General features: G+C 49.4%; 1 protein-coding gene across 5 annotated transcripts in view; it reads left to right on the top strand.

The window, feature by feature from the left end:
- The window catches only part of Smox (spermine oxidase), a 39261-nt gene extending 28656 nt beyond the window's left edge, over nucleotides 1-10605 (top strand). For 3 of the 5 annotated variants that reach the window (XM_021651007.2, XM_021650999.2, XM_021651056.2), the window contains 6 exons: nucleotides 2035-2261; nucleotides 5559-5732; nucleotides 5878-6637; nucleotides 7544-7704; nucleotides 9690-9779; nucleotides 10197-10605. In XM_021651007.2, the coding sequence (XP_021506682.1) occupies nucleotides 2035-2261; nucleotides 5559-5732; nucleotides 5878-6637; nucleotides 7544-7704; nucleotides 9690-9779; nucleotides 10197-10334 (1550 nt within the window). In that variant the 3' untranslated portion in view covers nucleotides 10335-10605. The remainder of the gene's footprint in view (nucleotides 1-2034; nucleotides 2262-5558; nucleotides 5733-5877; nucleotides 6638-7543; nucleotides 7705-9689; nucleotides 9780-10196) is intronic. The other 2 variants (XM_060371870.1, XM_021651065.2) reach the window with 2 other exon arrangements.
- The last annotated feature ends 7956 nt before the right edge of the window (nucleotides 10606-18561 follow it).

The raw sequence follows: 18561 nt of genomic DNA, 5'->3' as shown, positions 1-18561 counted from the left end.
GCCTGCAGGCAGCTCCTGTAGGCAAGGTCCTGGACTTTCAGTTCTTTGGTGGCCTTCTTTTCTTACACAAGGGACCCTGTTCATGCCTGCTTCTTCCAGAGACACCAGGCAAATTTTTATTTCTTGCTAGCTACACCATGAGATTGTGTTTTCTCTTGTTTTAGACACATTCTTGTTACCAGGCTATTTTTAGTAACTGGTGGTTTAATTAGAAACATCCCAAGAAAGGGAAGGCATGAAAATAAGGCGAGCATGCCCAGTTCTTGGGGTGAGGGGTAGTGCTGCTGTCTTCAGACTGTCGGGCAGCTATTGCTGCAGAACAAACCATCTCAGATACAGCAGCTTACACACTCTGTTTACTCAGAACCTGTGGTTTGGCGGTATAGGTGGGTCTTTTTCTGTCTTTGCCTTGCTTGATTCCTGCATGCCAGGGTCATTTGGAAATGTCGCTGGCATTGATTAGCCTCTCTAAGATGGCTTTACCCTCTTGTCTGATAGGAAGTATAGGCTTTGGTCTGGATTCACCTTGCTAGCAAGGTGAGCCTGCGTTTCACTCATCATCACTTTTAGTGGGTGAGGGTAGATGCCACGGAGCCCTGTGCTGGCTAGTTTTATGTCAACCCAAAACAAGCTGGAGTTGTTTTGGAAGAGGGAAACTGACTCCCACCAAATTGGCCTGTGGGCAAGTCTGTGGTGCATCTTCTTGATTGGCGATTGATACGGAAGGGCTCACGTCACTGCAGGTGGTGCCATCCCTGGGCTGGTGGTCCTGGCACTATAAGGAAGCAGGCTGAGCAGGCATGAGGACCAAGCCAGTGAGCAGCACCCCTCCGTGGCCTCTGCATCAGCTTCTTCCTCCAGCTTTCTGCACTGACTTCCCTCAGTGACGGACTGTGAGGTGGAACTGTAGGCTGAAACAAACCCTTTCCTCCTCCAAGTTGCTTATGGTCATAGTGTTTTATCACAGCAATAGAAAGACTGTCAGCACTGTTGAGGCCTTGGCCCTGAAGCCACAAATATATATTTGTATGTGTTTATGTATGTGTATATATGTGTGTGTGTCTGTGCGTGTATACTTTTTTTTAACCACATTCCACTAATCAGAGCAAGTCATAAGTTTATCCCAAATTCAAGGGGTAGACCCTGCCTCTCAGCGGGAGGTATGCACAGTCATTTTTGTCAAGGGGTGTGTGCACAAGGATAGGAGAAATTATTGTGAATTTGATGGGAAACTCACCGTACAGATCTTGAGCCTGGCCTGCGAAAACAAACACCACAAATTGTTTCTCTGTGCTCTGTACTATTTTAACCTCTCTGGAAGCTAGGCAGGGAAAGCTGCCTCACAGCTCTGGCATCTGAATAAGAAACTGAGGTCCAGGATGGAGGCAGCTTACCTCAGACCTGCTGCCTTGGCTGCCTTGGCTGGTGATGAGGAGGTGGGATGGATTCCTAGGCCCCTTATGTCTTAGATCTAGGAGTGCACCTCGTTTCTCCTGGACAGAATCTCAGGGTCTGCCCCTGCTGTGTGAAAGGATCTCAGGGATTAAGTTCTCTGGAGAGCAGGATTGTATTCCTCCACCCTGGGAAAATGTTTTAAATTGGAGTTGTCCTCTCTTTTATGTCCTAGAAGTGTTGGAAGGGGCATCTTCTGTTTGGGTGAAGGGCTTGGAATCTGGAGCCATGGGGTCTTAAGGAGCTAGAAGAGCGGCAGGGGAATATCCACAATATTCCTGTTGAGTTGGTGGGAGTCAGGGGTCTTAGAAGGTGATACTAGAAAAGGAGAAGCTTCTAACTGATGGCATGAAGTGACAGTGGGGCACATCCAAAAGTCACTCTGGCCAGTGCTTCTCCCTGCTGGTCATCTCATCTGCTGTCAGGCGATGTTCCTCTGTAGGCTTTGTCTATTCCTCAGAGAGAGCTCCCAGACCCCTTCCTGCCCTGTTGAGTCTATGTGGGCGAAGAACAGGAAGGGAGGCAGTCCTTCCCCGCTCTGAAGAAACCTCTGCCCCTCTAAGGGTCTGTTGTCACCACCAGGACACGCCACCTTTGAGCTGGGAGCCACCTGGATCCATGGATCCCATGGGAACCCTATCTATCAACTAGCAGAAGCCAATGGCCTTTTGGAAGAGACAACAGATGGGGAGCGCAGTGTGGGCCGCATCAGCCACTATTCCAAGAATGGCGTGGCCTGCTACCTTACCAACCGTGGCCGCCGCATCCCCAAGGACGTGGTTGAGGAATTCAGCGATTTATACAACGAGGTAAGGGGAATGTCAGGGTGGTGTGGGGACACAACAAAAGTGCTCAGCTAGGGAAGACACCGATAGATGTTCTCAAAAAGGCCTTGAATGTCACTTGCTAGACTTCACCAGGTGTTTGGGTTGCAGCATTTGTCATTGTAGTTTTTTTTAAATGAATATTCAACATTTTTTAAAAAGCATTTTCTAGTTATATAAATGTTTTATAGCATTTCCTATATAACAATAAAGCTGATTTTTATGTATTGATTTCAATTTCAATCCCCTGATGGTTATTTTAATTCAAATAAGATGTCTATCAGTATTCTAATACTATTTTTGGAATTGCATGTAAGCAGCATTGTTTAGGGGAATCTTTTGTATGGATAGAGATGTTTTAGACCTGCACCGTCCACTGTGGTAGTGCCCAGCTACTTGTGGGTTTTGAGTAGTTGAAATATGGCTAGTTGAAATAGTCAGGAACTAATGTAAAATTCCAAGTTGGGTATCTAGTAGTTACTATGCTGAGAGTCCATCGTATTTCATTGGTTAGTATCACAGTCCTTTTTAGCTAGAAGTAGCAGTACCAAACATCACTGAAGCATCCAAGCTTTAAAAAAAAATCATCAGCGTCCTTAGTATCTCTCAGTAGTGCTGTAAATTGCACTGAAGAGATAAGGTAAAGAACAGGTCTTATTTCCTGTTGCAATGACCCCGGTCCAGGTCAGCAGATGGGCCATTAAGGACTTATTGTACACTTGTCAGTCTCTTGCTGTGTGAGGCTTCTGCCCCGTGGAGGATGTGCGCGTTCTGTTTTGTGTGTATGTACCAACGAGTCAATGTGAGTGCAAGTTCCGTAGTGTATTTTCACTCACATACAAAGGGTAGACTTACTAACAATCAGATAATAATCTGAATTCTTCAAAGTAGACTTTACTGGCCTGTACACTTGCTCTTGGCTTTAAGCATGAATACTTAGGTTTTTATTTTTTAGGTTGGTCTCATACAGCTCAGCCTTATCTTAAATTTGTTGTGTAGCCAAGGCCTGAAGTCCTCTGTTTTTTTGTTTTTGTTTTTTTTCTTTTTCTTTTTTCTCCATCTCCCAAGTACTGGGATTACAGATGTGTGCCATCATGCCTGGCTATGTGGGCATTTCCTGAGAATGACCCTCAGCAGCCTTGATGTGTTCTACTTCCTGTTAATGGTGGGGGCTGTGGAAAAGAAAATGGATAAGGTGGTTATCAAACTGCAGTGCTGCGTAGGGTCTGAAGGAAGAAATATAGGTCAGGGTTTCCTTGTGTGGCTTGTAGTCAATGCTGGTGACCATTCTAAGAAGCCAGGTTGAAACCATGTCTCAGGGTAGCTTTATATTATATGTTTCTAACAAAGATGGCTCTAAAGGGCCATTCAGATGGGTACATTTTATGGTGGGTGTGTGCGTGGGTGTGTGTGTTTGGGTGTCAGAGGTCAGTGTTGTTGGATGTCTTCCTCTGTTGCTTTCCACGCTATATTTGAGACAAAGTTGCCCAGTGAATTTGTAGCTCATGGTTTCAGCAGAAATAACCGGTGGGTAAACCCTCTGGATAACTATTTCAGGGCTAAATTTGCAGGTGTGTTGGGGATTTGGCCTCAGGTCCTCATGCTTGAGCAGTAAGCATTCTGCTCACTCAGCCATCTCCCCCGCCCTGGTTTTGTTAGTTTGTTTCTTTGTTTTCCCTCAGTGCCGGGGGTTGAGCCCAGGATCTTGTCTGTTCTAGGCAAGTGCTGTCTCATTGAGCTGTATCCCTAGCCTTAGATACAGAATACTGAGCACTTAGCTATAGGTCCTCTCCGGCCCGCAGTTTTCTCATCTGCAAAGGTACATGGTTGTACCTACTTCCCAGTGTTACAAGGATTGCGTGGGAGGAGACTACCCACACAGAGGTCTGTATCTTGGCTGGGGATGGCTACATTTTGTTACTCCTCAGCGGGACTCTGAGGTCTGCAGCGACCATGAGCGGAATATTGGTTACCATATTGCTTATCTTTTAGAGGAGAACCAGGGAGGAGAAGGAGCATTCTTGGCAGTGATCCTGCAGGGGGAGTTTGCTGAGGCCCCAGCTTCTGCTGACCGCCCAGCATCTTGTGATTGCAGGCAGGACAAGTGAACGGTTTCACTCTTACTCTTCCCTGGGATTTATGCTGCAGAGGCATCTTTACTGAATGAGCCTGTCATGTGTAGAGACATCTTTCCCACGAATGCATGCTGGCCTAATTCAGACTCTCTTTAAGGAGAGAGATAGCCACTAACCCACCTGGCCACAGGTAATCAGTGAGGAACGCTCTGCTGCAGTCCCAGAAATGACAGCAGTGGATGGGGATCATGCCGCCCTCTTCTCGCAGCACGTCAGGGATACAGGGCCTTGGGATGGGGTCCAGGCCTTCCTGCCCTGGCATCTGCCTCCTTTCCCAAGGCCATTCATTTCTTACAAGGTTCTTCTTGTTGCTTCTTTACCTACCCACTTCAAGTTTCTTGAGCGCCTTACCCTCCGTCTTCGTGCAGTTTCTCCTGCCCATGGCCCGTTCTTCTCCCTCTCATTGCCAGCGTTGCTATTTCCCAGTGAGTCAGGGTTGTCTGGGTTGACCTCACCATTCCTGGGATCTTTCCTGTCACAGTGTATCATGTAGACATCCTCTCAGAATGTTTCATCAACTTGAGTATGGGCAAGGCTCCGGACTTCCTCATGCTTACTACATCTTAGGTGCAGAGCCCAAAAACGCATGTTGAGTGAATGCTGGGAGTAGACTTGTGTTTGGGGGGATTATGGGCAAGGCCGGGTGGGGAGGCAGCCGGATCCTGTTTCAAGGGACTGATTGATGGTTACTGTGGATAAGGAGTGGGCTGGTGTTTTGGCTGAGGAGTGCCTGCCAAGTGGTTTCTGTTTCCTGGTGGGCTGGGGCCTCCCGGAGATGCTGCCTTTTTCTTCCGACCAAGTGAAGGGGCTCTTTATAGGTCTGAGTAGTCCCAGGAGGATGTCTGCAGGGAATGAGTTTCTGCGTCTGGTTCTTGGAAAAGGTGAATGTGTGCAGACCACATTCTCCAGGGGGTGGGGCCCTGGCAGACCTGCGCAGACCCCATGGAGAGGATTCTACAGGTCCCAGATGTTTGTAGTTTGTTCTAGCAAGGCCCCCTAAGAAAGCTTGGCGTAGGTTTCACCTCTTACAGGCTTGGAGGTAAGGAGCCGGCTGACTAGGGCAGGTGCCCCGCAGAAGCCACGGTTGCTCCAGGGACCTCTGGGGGAGGTGATGAGCGTGCTCACCCTCCAGGGGTCTCTCCGGCAGGTCTATAACTTGACCCAGGAGTTCTTCCGGCATGGTAAACCAGTCAACGCTGAGAGTCAGAACAGCGTCGGGGTGTTCACCCGGGAGAAGGTGCGCAATCGCATCAGAGACGACCCTGACGACACAGAGGCCACCAAGCGCCTGAAGCTCGCCATGATCCAGCAGTACCTGAAGGTATCTCTGCTGTGGCGTCCAATGCCAGGGTGAAAACAGACCAGTTCTGGGGGAGTCTGGGCCCACAGTGCCATGCTGCTCGGAGCGCTCTTCCTCGCCTGGCCTAGCCCTGCCTCACCTGGCTTCTCTCTGCGTCTCCCCACAGGTGGAGAGCTGCGAGAGCAGCTCTCACAGCATAGACGAGGTATCCCTGAGCGCGTTCGGAGAATGGACGGAGATCCCCGGCGCCCATCACATCATCCCCTCCGGCTTCATGCGAGTTGTGGAGCTGCTGGCTGAGGGCATTCCCCCGCATGTCATCCAGCTGGGGAAAGCGGTCCGCTGTATCCACTGGGACCAGGCCTCGGCTCGGCCCCGGGGCCCTGAGATTGAGCCCCGTGGTGAGGGTGACCACAATCACGACGCTGGGGAGGGCGGCCAGAGTGGAGAGGGTCCGCGGCAGGGGAGGTGGGACGAGGATGAGCAGTGGCCGGTGGTCGTGGAGTGCGAGGATTGCGAGGTGATCCCAGCCGACCACGTGATCGTGACGGTGTCGCTGGGCGTGCTCAAGAGGCAGTACACCAGCTTCTTCAGGCCGTGCCTGCCCACGGAGAAGGTGGCCGCCATCCACCGCCTGGGCATCGGTACCACCGACAAGATCTTCCTTGAATTCGAGGAGCCCTTCTGGGGCCCTGAGTGCAACAGTCTGCAGTTCGTGTGGGAGGATGAGGCCGAGAGCTGCACCCTCACCTACCCGCCTGAGCTCTGGTACCGCAAGATCTGTGGCTTCGATGTGCTCTACCCGCCAGAGCGCTACGGCCACGTGCTGAGTGGCTGGATCTGCGGGGAGGAGGCTCTGGTCATGGAGAGGTGCGACGACGAGGCCGTGGCCGAGATCTGCACGGAGATGCTTCGGCAGTTCACAGGTGGGCCCGGCGTCCGCGCCGCCCTCGGGGCCGGCTGCCTCCGCAGCGCCTCCCTCTGTAGCGCTTCTCCCCTTTCCGGATGGCGATGGCGGCACCGAGGTGGCCGTGCCTACTGGGAGAGCCACTGCAGGGAACTGTGCTTAGACTCTGTCTCCTCAGGCAGACACTGCCAATGGAGTTTGAATGACTCAAAGGGATGGCCCTTTCCACGAAGGGCTTCCTGGTAAAAAGGACTCAAGTGTCACCAGCACCACAGCTGGCCATTTCCTGTTTCATATTATTCAGAACTGTTTTACTCATGATAGAGTAAATTTTTTTGTTTTTTTTTTTTTTTTTTTTTTAGATAGGGTTTCACTGTGTAACCCAGGCTGGCCTGGAACTCACTGGGTTCCACCTATTTGCTTTGAATTCAAGATCCTCCTGCCTCAGGCTTCTGCGTGGTGAGCCTACAGGCGTATTCTGTCAGACCCAGCATCTTTGCATCCAGACTCTTTTAGTTGGTTGTTTTCTGCCCACTGCTGCGGGAGAACTTCTTAGGATTCTGTGATATCGGGAAGGGAAACATGATCACCTGAAGTTGTTTTAAATGGGGCTGCAAACCAGTCTCAGGGCCTCATGAGTGCCAACTGTGAGCTCTACCACTGAGACACCCTCCCATCGCCAGTAATGCTACAAAGTAGGGAAATCAAGGTCTTGAGACAGGCATGATGTGTTTTCTGGGGGTCTCTAGGAAATGGTGAGCGGGAATATAGCCCCCCCTCATTTCTCCCAGTCTTTTATGTCCACCTCCTGGCTGCCTGGTTGTCCTGGAGCCCAGGAGGTAGGTGGAGTGTCTGTCTTGAGGTACCTTCCATATCTAGCCATTTCTTATTCTCCCTTGTCTTGGTTCTTTTGACTTCCCAACAGGGAACCCCAATATACCAAAACCTAGGCGAATCCTGCGCTCAGCCTGGGGCAGCAACCCGTACTTCCGGGGTTCCTATTCGTATACACAGGTGGGCTCAAGTGGGGCAGATGTGGAGAAGCTGGCCAAGCCCCTGCCCTATACAGAGAGCTCCAAGACAGCGGTGAGTGGACTGTGGATGGCGAGAAGCCTGTGTCTGGTCCAGGGGAGGAGGGTGAGGGTAGTGTTCACTAAGGGGCCATGGTGAGGAGCGGTGGGGGTGGCTCCCATAGTAAAAGAGAGAACAAGACAACAACACTTAACATCTGGAAGAAAAAAGTAGGATCACATAGAAAATACTTTCTTGAGCCTCTGAGGCGTGAATCATCACTTGCTGGGCTGGACAATAAGCCTTCAGCCACAGTTAGAGTGAATTAATGAAATAGAATTTAAATTAATAAGTTGAAGTTTTGGTTCTTTGGTCACACTACTTACATTTAAGGTTCAAAAGCCACATGTGCCTAACGGTTCCCACACTGGGTCATGCGGGGCGGACGGTCTGTTGGATAGCAATGCAATTATCTCCTCAGTGTGTTTTAGAGAACGAATCTGAGGGACTGGGGTTGTGTCTCGGCTGGTGGAGTAGCTGCCTGGCAGGGCTGAGGCCCTGAGTGTAATCCCCAGCACCTCAGAAACCCTGGGTGGCGATTCACAACTGTCGTTCACTGGGCAGCTAGAGGGGGAGGATCAGAGTTCAAAGTTATCTTTGGCCACATAGTTTGAGATGAGCCCGAGATACACAGACACTGTCTTAAAGCAAGGTGACACTTGAGGATACTGCCCTCTCCCAAATTAGGCCAGCTGTGCTCTAAGAATATAATAAATCTGAGGCCAGCAAGATGGCTTGGTGGGTGAGGGAGCTCACTGCCACGCCTGATGACTGACCTGAGTTCAGTGCCTAAAACCCATATGAAGGATAGAAGGAGAGAATTGATTCCTGCAAGTTGTCCTGATTTCTGTGTAGACATGGTGACACATCCACGCACGCACAGAGAGAGAGAGAGAGAGAAAGAGAGAGAGGCTCCCATAGTAAATTTTGTTCATTGAGTATGAAATACATTAAATGTTAAAATGCAACAATTATATTTAAAGTAGTTCTTTGGAGTTATTGAAGGAGATTTCTTTCAGTGAAGGTGTGTAGAGAGGATGTGTTCCTACAAAGGAGACCCTGGCTTTGACGGAAGCAAAGCAAAGCAGAGATAATCAACAAAAGTCTGGAGGGTGGTGGGAGGACCAGATGTCACTAGCTCCTGGCTTCCGTGTTCAGTCCTGCTGTGGTTCTAGGTGGGCTACAAGGGCGGGAGTATGTTTTCAGACAGCACGGAAGAAAGTTCATGGACCAGAAAGGGGAGTCCTAGGAGCTTACTGGCTAGAATGTAGTCACGTGACTACCCCTCGCTGACAGAGAGCCCGAGTCATGTCATCTTTATTGTTTTGAATGGCTTTGGAACCAGTTAAGAACTAGGACTTGAGCTGGGAGTGGTGGTGCACTCTTTCAATCCCAGCAGTCAGGAGGGAAAGGCAGATGGAGCTCTGTGAGTTCCAGGCCAGCCAGGCTACTTATTTTCCCTGTCTCAAAACCAACACAAACAAACAACAACAACAAGCCAGGGCTTGATTAAGGAGGGAGGAGACTAGTGAGCGAGTGTGGGGGGGGGGCAGCCTGTGCTGGGCCACAGCTCACCCCTCTTGCTGTTTACCCACCTTTCCTAGCTCTTTAGTGGAGGGTGCAGCTCGCCTGGGAGGTGGCTAGGGATGCATGTTCTTGGCAGATTCAACACGGCATTCCTGGAGAAAGTTCACACACGAGTCCCATATGCAGGATACTGAACCAACCTTGGGCTCACCAAGACACCTGATTTCTTAAGATTGAGCATTGGCTAGACCAGAGATTTCACTGTCTTCAGTGTGGTGGCTTTTCCCTCTGGGTGAATTCCCTTTGCTCTTTCCTCACCCAGCATCCTTTGAGAAGCAGTACAAAGGTCCTGGTCTTGTGGGATTTCCCAGACACCGAACCTCTTTTCTGGGCTTTCAGCATCTCACCCAAACACCCATCCTCACATACGACACTCTTTAGTAACTGGGTTTCGTGTCTGGCTTCCCCACCAGCATAGAAGCTCCACACAGCAGCAGCCTGCTCACCTATTCTCAGCCAAGTGCCCAGAACAGTCCCTGGACCCTAGTAGGGGCTCCATAAAGGTTTGTTAAATTACCACCTAACTTTCCTGTTTATGTTCTTCCAGATTCTAAGTGCTTACATGCATAGTTCCGTTTAATCTTTGCAGCTGGCCTCAGAAGCAGGTGGTATAAATCTATTTGGCTGATAAAGAAATGAAAGTTTAGGAGGGCTAGACTATTATTAAGAGGTGAATGGAGTCTTTGGGACTGCAGAGCCGGGACTTTTCACAGCCTTGGGACAGAAGGAACTGAAGCCTGGGTGTGTGGGGAAGGAACGGGAAGGTGGCATGTTAGTGGCTAAATCTTCTTCCTGTAGAATCAACAATACCCTCGTCCTGCTCGTCCATGTCTGCCCTGTAGGAATGGGGGTTCCTGGGCAGCCAGGGAGCCCACTGCCTCCGCTGCTTCTCTGCCCTCACTCCGCCTCCCTCCTCTTAGCCCATGCAGGTGCTGTTCTCCGGTGAGGCCACGCACCGCAAATACTACTCCACCACCCATGGTGCTCTGCTCTCCGGCCAGCGCGAGGCTGCTCGGCTCATCGAGATGTACCGAGACCTCTTCCAGCAGGGGCCCTGAGGGGCTCCTCACTGCCAGCCTTGTTCCTTAAAGAACCACTAACTCGTGACTGCTGGTCCTTGTCCCTCGCTCATGTACTCGTAATTTCCTAGTTGTCTGTAGAAGGGAATTTTATCTTTTGTAGTGGACACTGGGCTGCCTTTTCTTTTTCTCCAGGCTGGGTAATGACCAGGTGGGATTCTGCTTCCTGCCTCCCTACTCTCTCCATTTTATTGCAAGTGCCTTCAATACTTTCCATTTTGGGATAATAAAAGAATGACCCTTCCCATGCTCCTTAGCGTCTGTCCTCAGTTCAGAGTCTCTGCGTGTGTTTGTTTCATCACATCTCCGACTAGGGGTTGGTGCCTGTGCTCCTTAAAGGGAAGACATTTATGTTTATTGAGGATATGTTCCTTTACCTCTTCTGTTTACGTCCATTCAGCTTGCCTTTCTTGGAGCTGGGTTGATTGGCAGGCAGGCTGTGTAGAATGAAGGTGAGCTCTATGGGATTGTAGCTCCGTACCAGGGTCTGATGCATTTATTGCTGGCCACAGGGCAGTGAGTCTGATTCAGGCATTAAATTAACAATACATGTTGAATGTCGTCTGTAACAGAACTTAAACACTATACAGTGATTCCCTCCTTTGGCCACCACCAGCTGCTTTTTCTCTAGTCCGGGTTCCTTTGTGGAAGCCACCTTTACTTTCTGTGAACTATGTCAGGACGTTCTGGCTCACCTCCATGGTCACTGGATTTCTCTACCAACTGCAGTGGAACCCACAAAAGCAGTCACAGAGGACTTTTTTTTTTAAAGTAGGAGGAATGTAATTGCCAGCTGTCAGAGTTGTAAAGAAGCCCACTGGGGATAAAGAACCTCAAAATGTTTATTTGATGACTACTTGTTGGGGGCTTTAGGTGTGTCGGGGGTAGGGGGAAAGAAAGGGAAGGGAGGAAGAACATTGGTACCAGCACCACCCATGTGCTAGCAGGATGTCAATCACAAATGTTGGGCGAACGGTTTCTTCTTGTCTTTTAAACTTTTATGTGTGTGGATATTCTGCCTGCATGTATGTATGTGCACCTTGTGCAAGCCTGGCACCCACAGGCTAGAGGAGGGTGTAAGATCCCTGGAACTGGAGTTACAGGTGTTTGTTATCTACCATGCGGGTGCTGGGGAGCTGAGCTTGGGTTCTTTGGAAGATGCTTTTGACCTCCAAGCTACCTCTCCAGCCTGGTACATAGGACAGTGGATGTCAGCCCTGGGTGGAAAAGATGATTTATCTCTGCAGATAAGGGAAGTTTTAAAGGTGGCGTGCTCGCCTCACAGGCAGGCAGTGAAGCCTGCCCTGTGCCGAGGTCCAGGCCAGCTGTTGTGTTGTACTGGGAAGATGAGGCTGGTACGCCAAAACAATCCGAAGCTATTGCTGTCGGTGGTGGACACAGGCACAGCCATGCCCGAAGTCTATACGGCAGATTCCACTAACGCTGGCCATGTGCCTGCCAGCATTTCACTCCTGCATAATTGCTAGAAACTGGAACCAGCCCAGGTTACCCCAACCAAAGAAAGGATAAACTAATGCCTGTATGTGAATAGAATATTACAAAGTGGTAGAATCAACAAATGGCTCCTGGCTAGCCTTTCATTGAATGAAAACATAGGTGCAAGCCTCTGCATTGGATGCTTTGTTTTTATTAAAAGTTCAAGAACCCACAGACCTAATCCACAGTGTCAGCAGTGAGAGATGGGGATAGTTGCTGGGAGCTGATACATTTACATGTGGGTGAAAGTGCACCAAGCTGTGTGCTGAATTTCTATACGCACGCCTCAATTTAAAACCAGCTGTGTTTGAAAGTCTTTCTGACCCTCCCAACCCCAAATATGGTCATGTTGCCCAGCTCTGAGAGGACTGATGACATCTTAACAGCAATAAAGGGACGAAGGACTTACGCTCTGCGTTAGTTACTTTTCCAATCGCGGTGCTAAAACATCATGATCAAAGCAGCTTATAGAAGGAAATGTTTAATGGTGGAGTGGAAGCAGCAGGCGGCAGGCATGGCAGCTGGAGAGGCTGAGGGCTTAGTCTTAAACTGGGAGCTGGAAGCACAGAGAGTGAGCAGCTTTGAAACATCGAAGCCCAGGGTTGGGGTGGTCCAGTGGTAAGAGCAGTGGCTTCTCTTCCAGAAAACCCCAGTTTAAATTCCAGCACCTACGTGGTGGCTCATGACCATCTGTAACAAATCCAGTTCCAGGGAATCCGACACCCTCCTCTGGCCTCTGCAGGTGCTGCGTGCACAGGTTACATAACCACACATTTGGGCAAAACACCCGCACACATAAAATAAACCTCAACATCTGACCCCAGCAACGGACTTCCCCTAGCAAGGCCACACTGCCTAAGCTTCCCCAAATAGCCCGCCAAATGGGAACTAAATTCTTGAGACTATAGGTGACATTTCAAGTTGTCACATAGCCCACTGGTGGCATGGTGATAAGGACTGACCTTGGGCTCGGATAGTGGGTAATTACTGTCTTTGGTTCATTTCCCGTGACCTTCATATCTGCAGCTGTATGAGGGAAGTGAGGCTTTCATAGCAGGGAAAACTAAAGTTCTCAAAAGAACTGTGTGGGCTGCCTGGGCCACACAGCTTAGGGGACATGCTGTCTCCTGAGGGGACAATCGGAGGAGGAAGCCAAGGGCCCCTTCAGAGCTGCAGGAGGGACAGGTGCAGGAGGTGAGGCTCTGCAGTGTCTGCTGAAATGCTCAGCCCTCCAGGATGCCTCCAGGATGTTGCCTTCCAGCAAATAGCTGTGTCCTCGGAGTAGCGTGAGTGACTCACAGTCCCCAAAGCAGATTCAAGGCAGATGGACAAGGGAGATAAAAGCCCTTCAGAAGGTCGCACTGCCTCTGACAGGACATGGGAAGCTTCCCACATGCTGACCAAGTTGTTGAAAGCAGATTTGGTATTTGGGCTCTGTCCAGCGTGCAGCACTCCCGCAAACGCCCACACCAGGGCTGCCGTGCCGTTTCCATCACCTGGAAGTTCACCTGCAGAGAAAAGTTATTTCCTGAAGTCTGTGTTACATCCTTTTGTCCGTACACTTAGTTGTGTCTTGTGTCATAGGCACCGGGGATGCCCAGGCTAAGGTTTTCCAGCTGTTGCTTTGTGAGAGCCCCGGAAACATTCCACAGTGGCCTGGAGCACCTGACAGTCATTGTCTCTGCTATTGCTGTGGTGTCACTTATGAGTGACTGTTATTTTTTTTTTTTTTACTTCATGGCAGCTTATAGATCATGGGGTAGGAGTGAAGTATCTCTGATTTGATGAAGTCTCTGCGGTAGTCAGCTTTCCGTTGTTGAGACAAACTGCTTAGGTGATTAACTTAGAAGAAGGAAAGGTTTGTCCCGGCTCATGGTTTTAGGCCATGGCTGGTTGGCTCCATTGCATTTGGCTCATAGGTCATGGGAAGAGCCTCTGGTGGAGGTCTGTTCATCTCATGGTGGCTGGGCTACAAAGGGGCCAGGGTCCCCATATACCCTTCAAGGGCATGCCTGCAATAGTCTGGATCCCTCCCATAAGGTCCTCTTTTTAAAGGTTCCATCGTATCTCAATAATGCCACGGACCAAGCTTTCACTCATCGGCCTCTGGAGGACAGTCCAGATCCAGACTGTAGCAGTAACTGTGCATTTGCTTGGGCTTGTTGGGATGGGAAAAGGCTGCTTCTGGGCATAGTATAGGGCAGGCCACTGGCTAGTTCTTAAGAATCACCTTTCAGCTGGCATGCTGGTGCCTGCCTGTAACCCCAGCACTCTGGGAGGCAGAGGCAGGCAGATCTCTGTGAATTTGAGGCCAGTCTGGTCTACAAAGTGAGTGCAGGACAGCCAAGGCTACACAGAGAAACCCTGTCTCAAAAAGCAAAAAACAAACAAGCAAACACAAAAAAAAAAAAAAAACAAGAAAGAATCACCTTTCTAATTCATGGTCTTTCAACTTAGTAGCAGAGTGGTAGGAGGATGGATTTTTTGGGTCAGCAGCTTGCTTATTAAACCCATCTCCCATCTGTATAGGGCAACAGGCAGGAAGTGTCCTGCTGAGGTTGGCCATGACAATAACCTCACGCTGTATATTTAATACTAGACAAAGGGGCTGGCCACTGCCCCGGCTCATCCCCCTGAAGTGGAGGTAGTGGAGAAAGCCATTATCATGTCCCTTTATTCTAGTGTTGTCGCTGATAATAAAGAACACCCAACACCTGCTCTCAAGGAATGCGAAGCATCGGGACTTTCATTTTACAGATTCAGTGCACATGTGATTTGGGCCTGTTCGCACCACCTCACCCTCTACTTCTTCCTGTCTTGTATCTACCACTACCACTACCACTACCCCTACCCGAAGAATTGGGGTCATATGGGGTCACACAGCCATCTCTACACCCCAGCCCAAGGCCATGTCACCTCATCGTCTTCTCATTTGTGGGTGACTTCAGCGTCCTGTCTAGCTGAGTGGGCAGGTAGCTGTCCTTTGCTTATGAGTGAGTTTGGGATGTTTCTCTCATGTGTGTCCTGACTGTTTGCAAGCAGCTCTGGGATTGGGGTCTTGCCTTGGCCTACCGTTTCACTTGGTCTAGCTTTTCTTTCTCTCCTAAAACCAGTCACCATAATTCCGCAATGACCCAAGCCATACCAGCAGGCTCTTCTGGAGGAGGGCTGTGCCCACTGACAAGAATAAAGCAGAGGAAGCAAACTACGCAAAACACGTGGCACCGGCTGCGCCATCTTTCCACAGACAAAGCAGGGCCAAGGCAGAACTGGTCCTCCCACCCCTTCAGTGTCTAATCCAGGTGCTGTCTCGCCATCTTTTGGCTTCAGGAGAACACCCAAGTCACTCTCCACTCCCTATCATCCGAGTTGCCGTAGGTAATCTCATCAGCTGCCCTTTCTCACTTCACGGTTCCCGAATTTCTGCCTTGACTGGCTGCAGCAGCCACTGGGCGGTGTTCCTCCGTAACCGACTCTTGTAGTCTGTTTGCCGCAAAGCCAGCACCAGCCTCCCTGGATTCCAGTGGCAGCCCTCACACCGGAGAAGCGGTGTGCTGCTCAGCCATCCTGTGAGAAGCTCTAAGGTGCGCCTTCTACCTCCTTGCCTTCCCACAGACCTGGCTGCTCTTTTGTCAGGATCCCCGACCTCACTTTCCCAGGTGTATTGCCCTGAGCATTCCCCTTTTCACTGTTACCCCACTTAACCCACTCTGTGACCCCCTTTCTTCACAGCCTTTCCCTTTTTTCCTTTTGTTATTTGATGTTTGCTTATTTAAGCAGCTGCCTATCTTCTCACTGCTGTGTAAGTTTCATATCTACTGCGTCTATCCAGTGCATCCAAAATAGCCCAACGCACTAGCAGGCCAACAGTGAAAGTGTGCAGAACGGATAAGGGAATGGAGACACCACGCAGAAACGATGACAACCTGGAGACCCACCTTTAGTGCTGGAGACAGCCCTCTTGGGTCTGTCTTGTCAGCTTTCTCCCCTTAGGTTTCTGAGACTCCCCTCCTTCCCACCATTCTCTTTGCTGTCTCCAGGCAACAGGCCCTTCTGCCTCCTAGAGGACTAAAAGCTGACTAGAGGTCAGTTCCTCACCCCCACAGCAAGCTCTGCAGCCTCCTGCGTGGACTCTCTCCTGACAAACTGAGAGGGGTGGTTGACCCTTGCCTCTGCTCTGATGACCTGTGTGCCCCACCCTCTAATGCAAAGACCTTCATCCTGGCTTTGCAGTCACCTGTCCTTTCTTTTGCTTTCATTGTTCTTCTCCACAGCGAAGCTTCGCATTCCATTTTCTACCCTGGTGCTGCCTCCGTCCCACTGTGCTCACACCAGCAGCTGGTGGTGGGGATTTTCCAATTGCAAAGAGGGCACACAAGGGCAGAGTGGGCTCCCCTCCTCTTAAGGCAGGCTTGGAGAGGCCCGGTCTCTGGAAGAAAGGACAAGCAGTGGCCCAAAGCATGACCTCTGGCACCACCTTCTGGCCACATGGGAAAACAGCGCTTGCTGCCTTGAGAGGATTTATTATTTTCTGATCATTTCTGAATTAAAAAAAAAAAAAAAAAAAATGAACCAAACAGGTCATCCCAAGACCCCTCTTCAATAAATACTGAATAAATAAATAATATTGTATCTCTTTCTACATTGCCACTGACTTTTCACTAACGATAAAAAGAGGCGCTGTTGGTCTCTAGCGTGAGGGATTTTTTGTTGTTGTTCATTTGTTGAATCGTTCATTTTTTAAAATTCATCCAGGAGATGTTTAGCTATTCCATTTATTGTGCCAGACTCTGAGATGAGAAAGTTGAGTTATGCTTCAAGAAATGCATTCACTAAGTCAGAAGTGTGGCTTCGGTTTACTCCTCAGGTGAAGCTGGGTATCTGAGATGCGCACGCGGTGCTGAAGTGTGTTGCTGGAGTAGCGGAAGCGTTACTTACAATAGTCCATATAAATATGCTTATCGTGTCCCACTCAATCTGGATACTTCTCGGGGATAAACTAAAGTCTCATGTAAAAATACACTTATTTACTGGAAAGTAGTTGTGTGTTAGTTATTTTTCCATTGCTGTGACAAAACATCAAGACCAAGACAGCTCACAGAGGAAAGGGCTTATTTTGGCCTATGGGCCCAAAGGGCTGGGTGCTTCACGACCTCAGGGGGTATGGCCGAAGGCAGGCATGGTGCTGGACAGGAAGCTGAAGGTGCACACCCTCAGCCACAAGCAGGAAGTGGAGCGGGAACTGGAATCTCTCAAAGCCACTCCAGGGACAGGCTTCTCCCACACAGCCCGTCGTCCCAAATCTCCTCCAACAGCAGGGCCAACCGTGGCGGTCTCACTTGAACTGTTGTGGGAATCTTTCTGGGATAAACGCTCTGACTCCAGCGAGTGGAAGAGAGGAGATGTCGCCAGTGGACTGAAGCCAGGACAGCTCATGAAGGGCCTTGACACCCTGTCCGGTTTGCCTTCTCATTTTATATTCTAAATGCAAGGTGGGGCTGGCAAGCAAGCAAGATTTCACAGAAGTGTTTGTGGCGGTCAGCAGGTTGCTAGGGGCAGTGACTCATTGTTTCAGCCATTCCTTCAGGTCATTCTGTTTTAGGTAGTAAAAGTTTGGCAAAGAGGCAGTACAAGCGGTGCTTCAGGTAAATCACTACATACATCAGTATCTAATAATCGGTCTTTTCTACCTTATTCTACTTCACAACCACTACAGATTTCACACACAATGCACAGATCTTGAGGGTTGTGCTTTAAGATTTTGAACCTCACGGCGCAGCATCAAGAAACAAAGGTGTTATTTGTACCTTTCCTAGTCACTATCTTACCATGGATGTGTCAGGCAGCTTTCCGCTACTGTGACAGAATATCTGAGATGATGAGCTCATAAAGCAGAAAGAGTTATTTGACTCCTAGCCTAGGATATCTCAGGGCCCTGCGGACATACTGCTTTGAGATATCATCATGACAGGAAGTGTCTGGAGAGAGAGAGAGAGAGAGAGAGAGAGAGAGAGAGAGAGAGAGAGAACTTGCATCTTTGGGGGGTGTTTTAGATCCAAATCAGACCAAAGGGCTGCCACTCTCCAGACATTTGCCATCTTTGTTTTAATTTTGTTCATTTATTTTAAAAATATATTTACCAAATATTTTTAGTTTTGTATGTATGGGTCTTTTGCTTGCATGTATGTCTGTGCACCATGTGTGTGTGTCTGGTGCCCGCAGAGGCCAGGAAAGGGAGTTCATGTGGGTGTTGGGAACCAAACCTGGGTCCTCTCTGAGAACAGCTGGTGCTCCTAACCACTGGGCATCTCTGCAGCCCCAGATTTGCTCATTTCTGTATTTAATATAAACACACTGTCTTAACTTATTTTCCTGTTGCTGTACTAGAATACACCGACCAAAGCAATTTAAGGAGAAAAGTTTTGGTCCCACCTGCAATTAAGGTCAATTAACATAAAAAGATAATCCCCACATACCTGCTCTCAGCTCATCTCCTAGGTGACTGCAGACTCTATCAAAGTGACAGTTCATACTGCTACAACTCTACCCTTTGTTAATTGGACATCAAAAACATCAAAGTATCACTTTTTTTTGTTTTGTTTTGTTTTTGAGACAGGGTTCCTCTGTGTAGCCCCAGCTGTCCTAAAACTCACTCTTGTAAACCAGGTTGGCCTCAAACTCAGAGATCCTCTGCCTCCTGAGTGTGCTG

The sequence above is a fragment of the Meriones unguiculatus genome, chromosome 18 (assembly GCF_030254825.1).
Source record: "Meriones unguiculatus strain TT.TT164.6M chromosome 18, Bangor_MerUng_6.1, whole genome shotgun sequence".
NCBI classification, from domain to species: Eukaryota; Metazoa; Chordata; class Mammalia; order Rodentia; family Muridae; genus Meriones; species Meriones unguiculatus.
The sequence above is the reverse complement of the archived record's forward strand: the minus strand, read 5'-3'. Positions and strand labels throughout refer to the sequence as shown.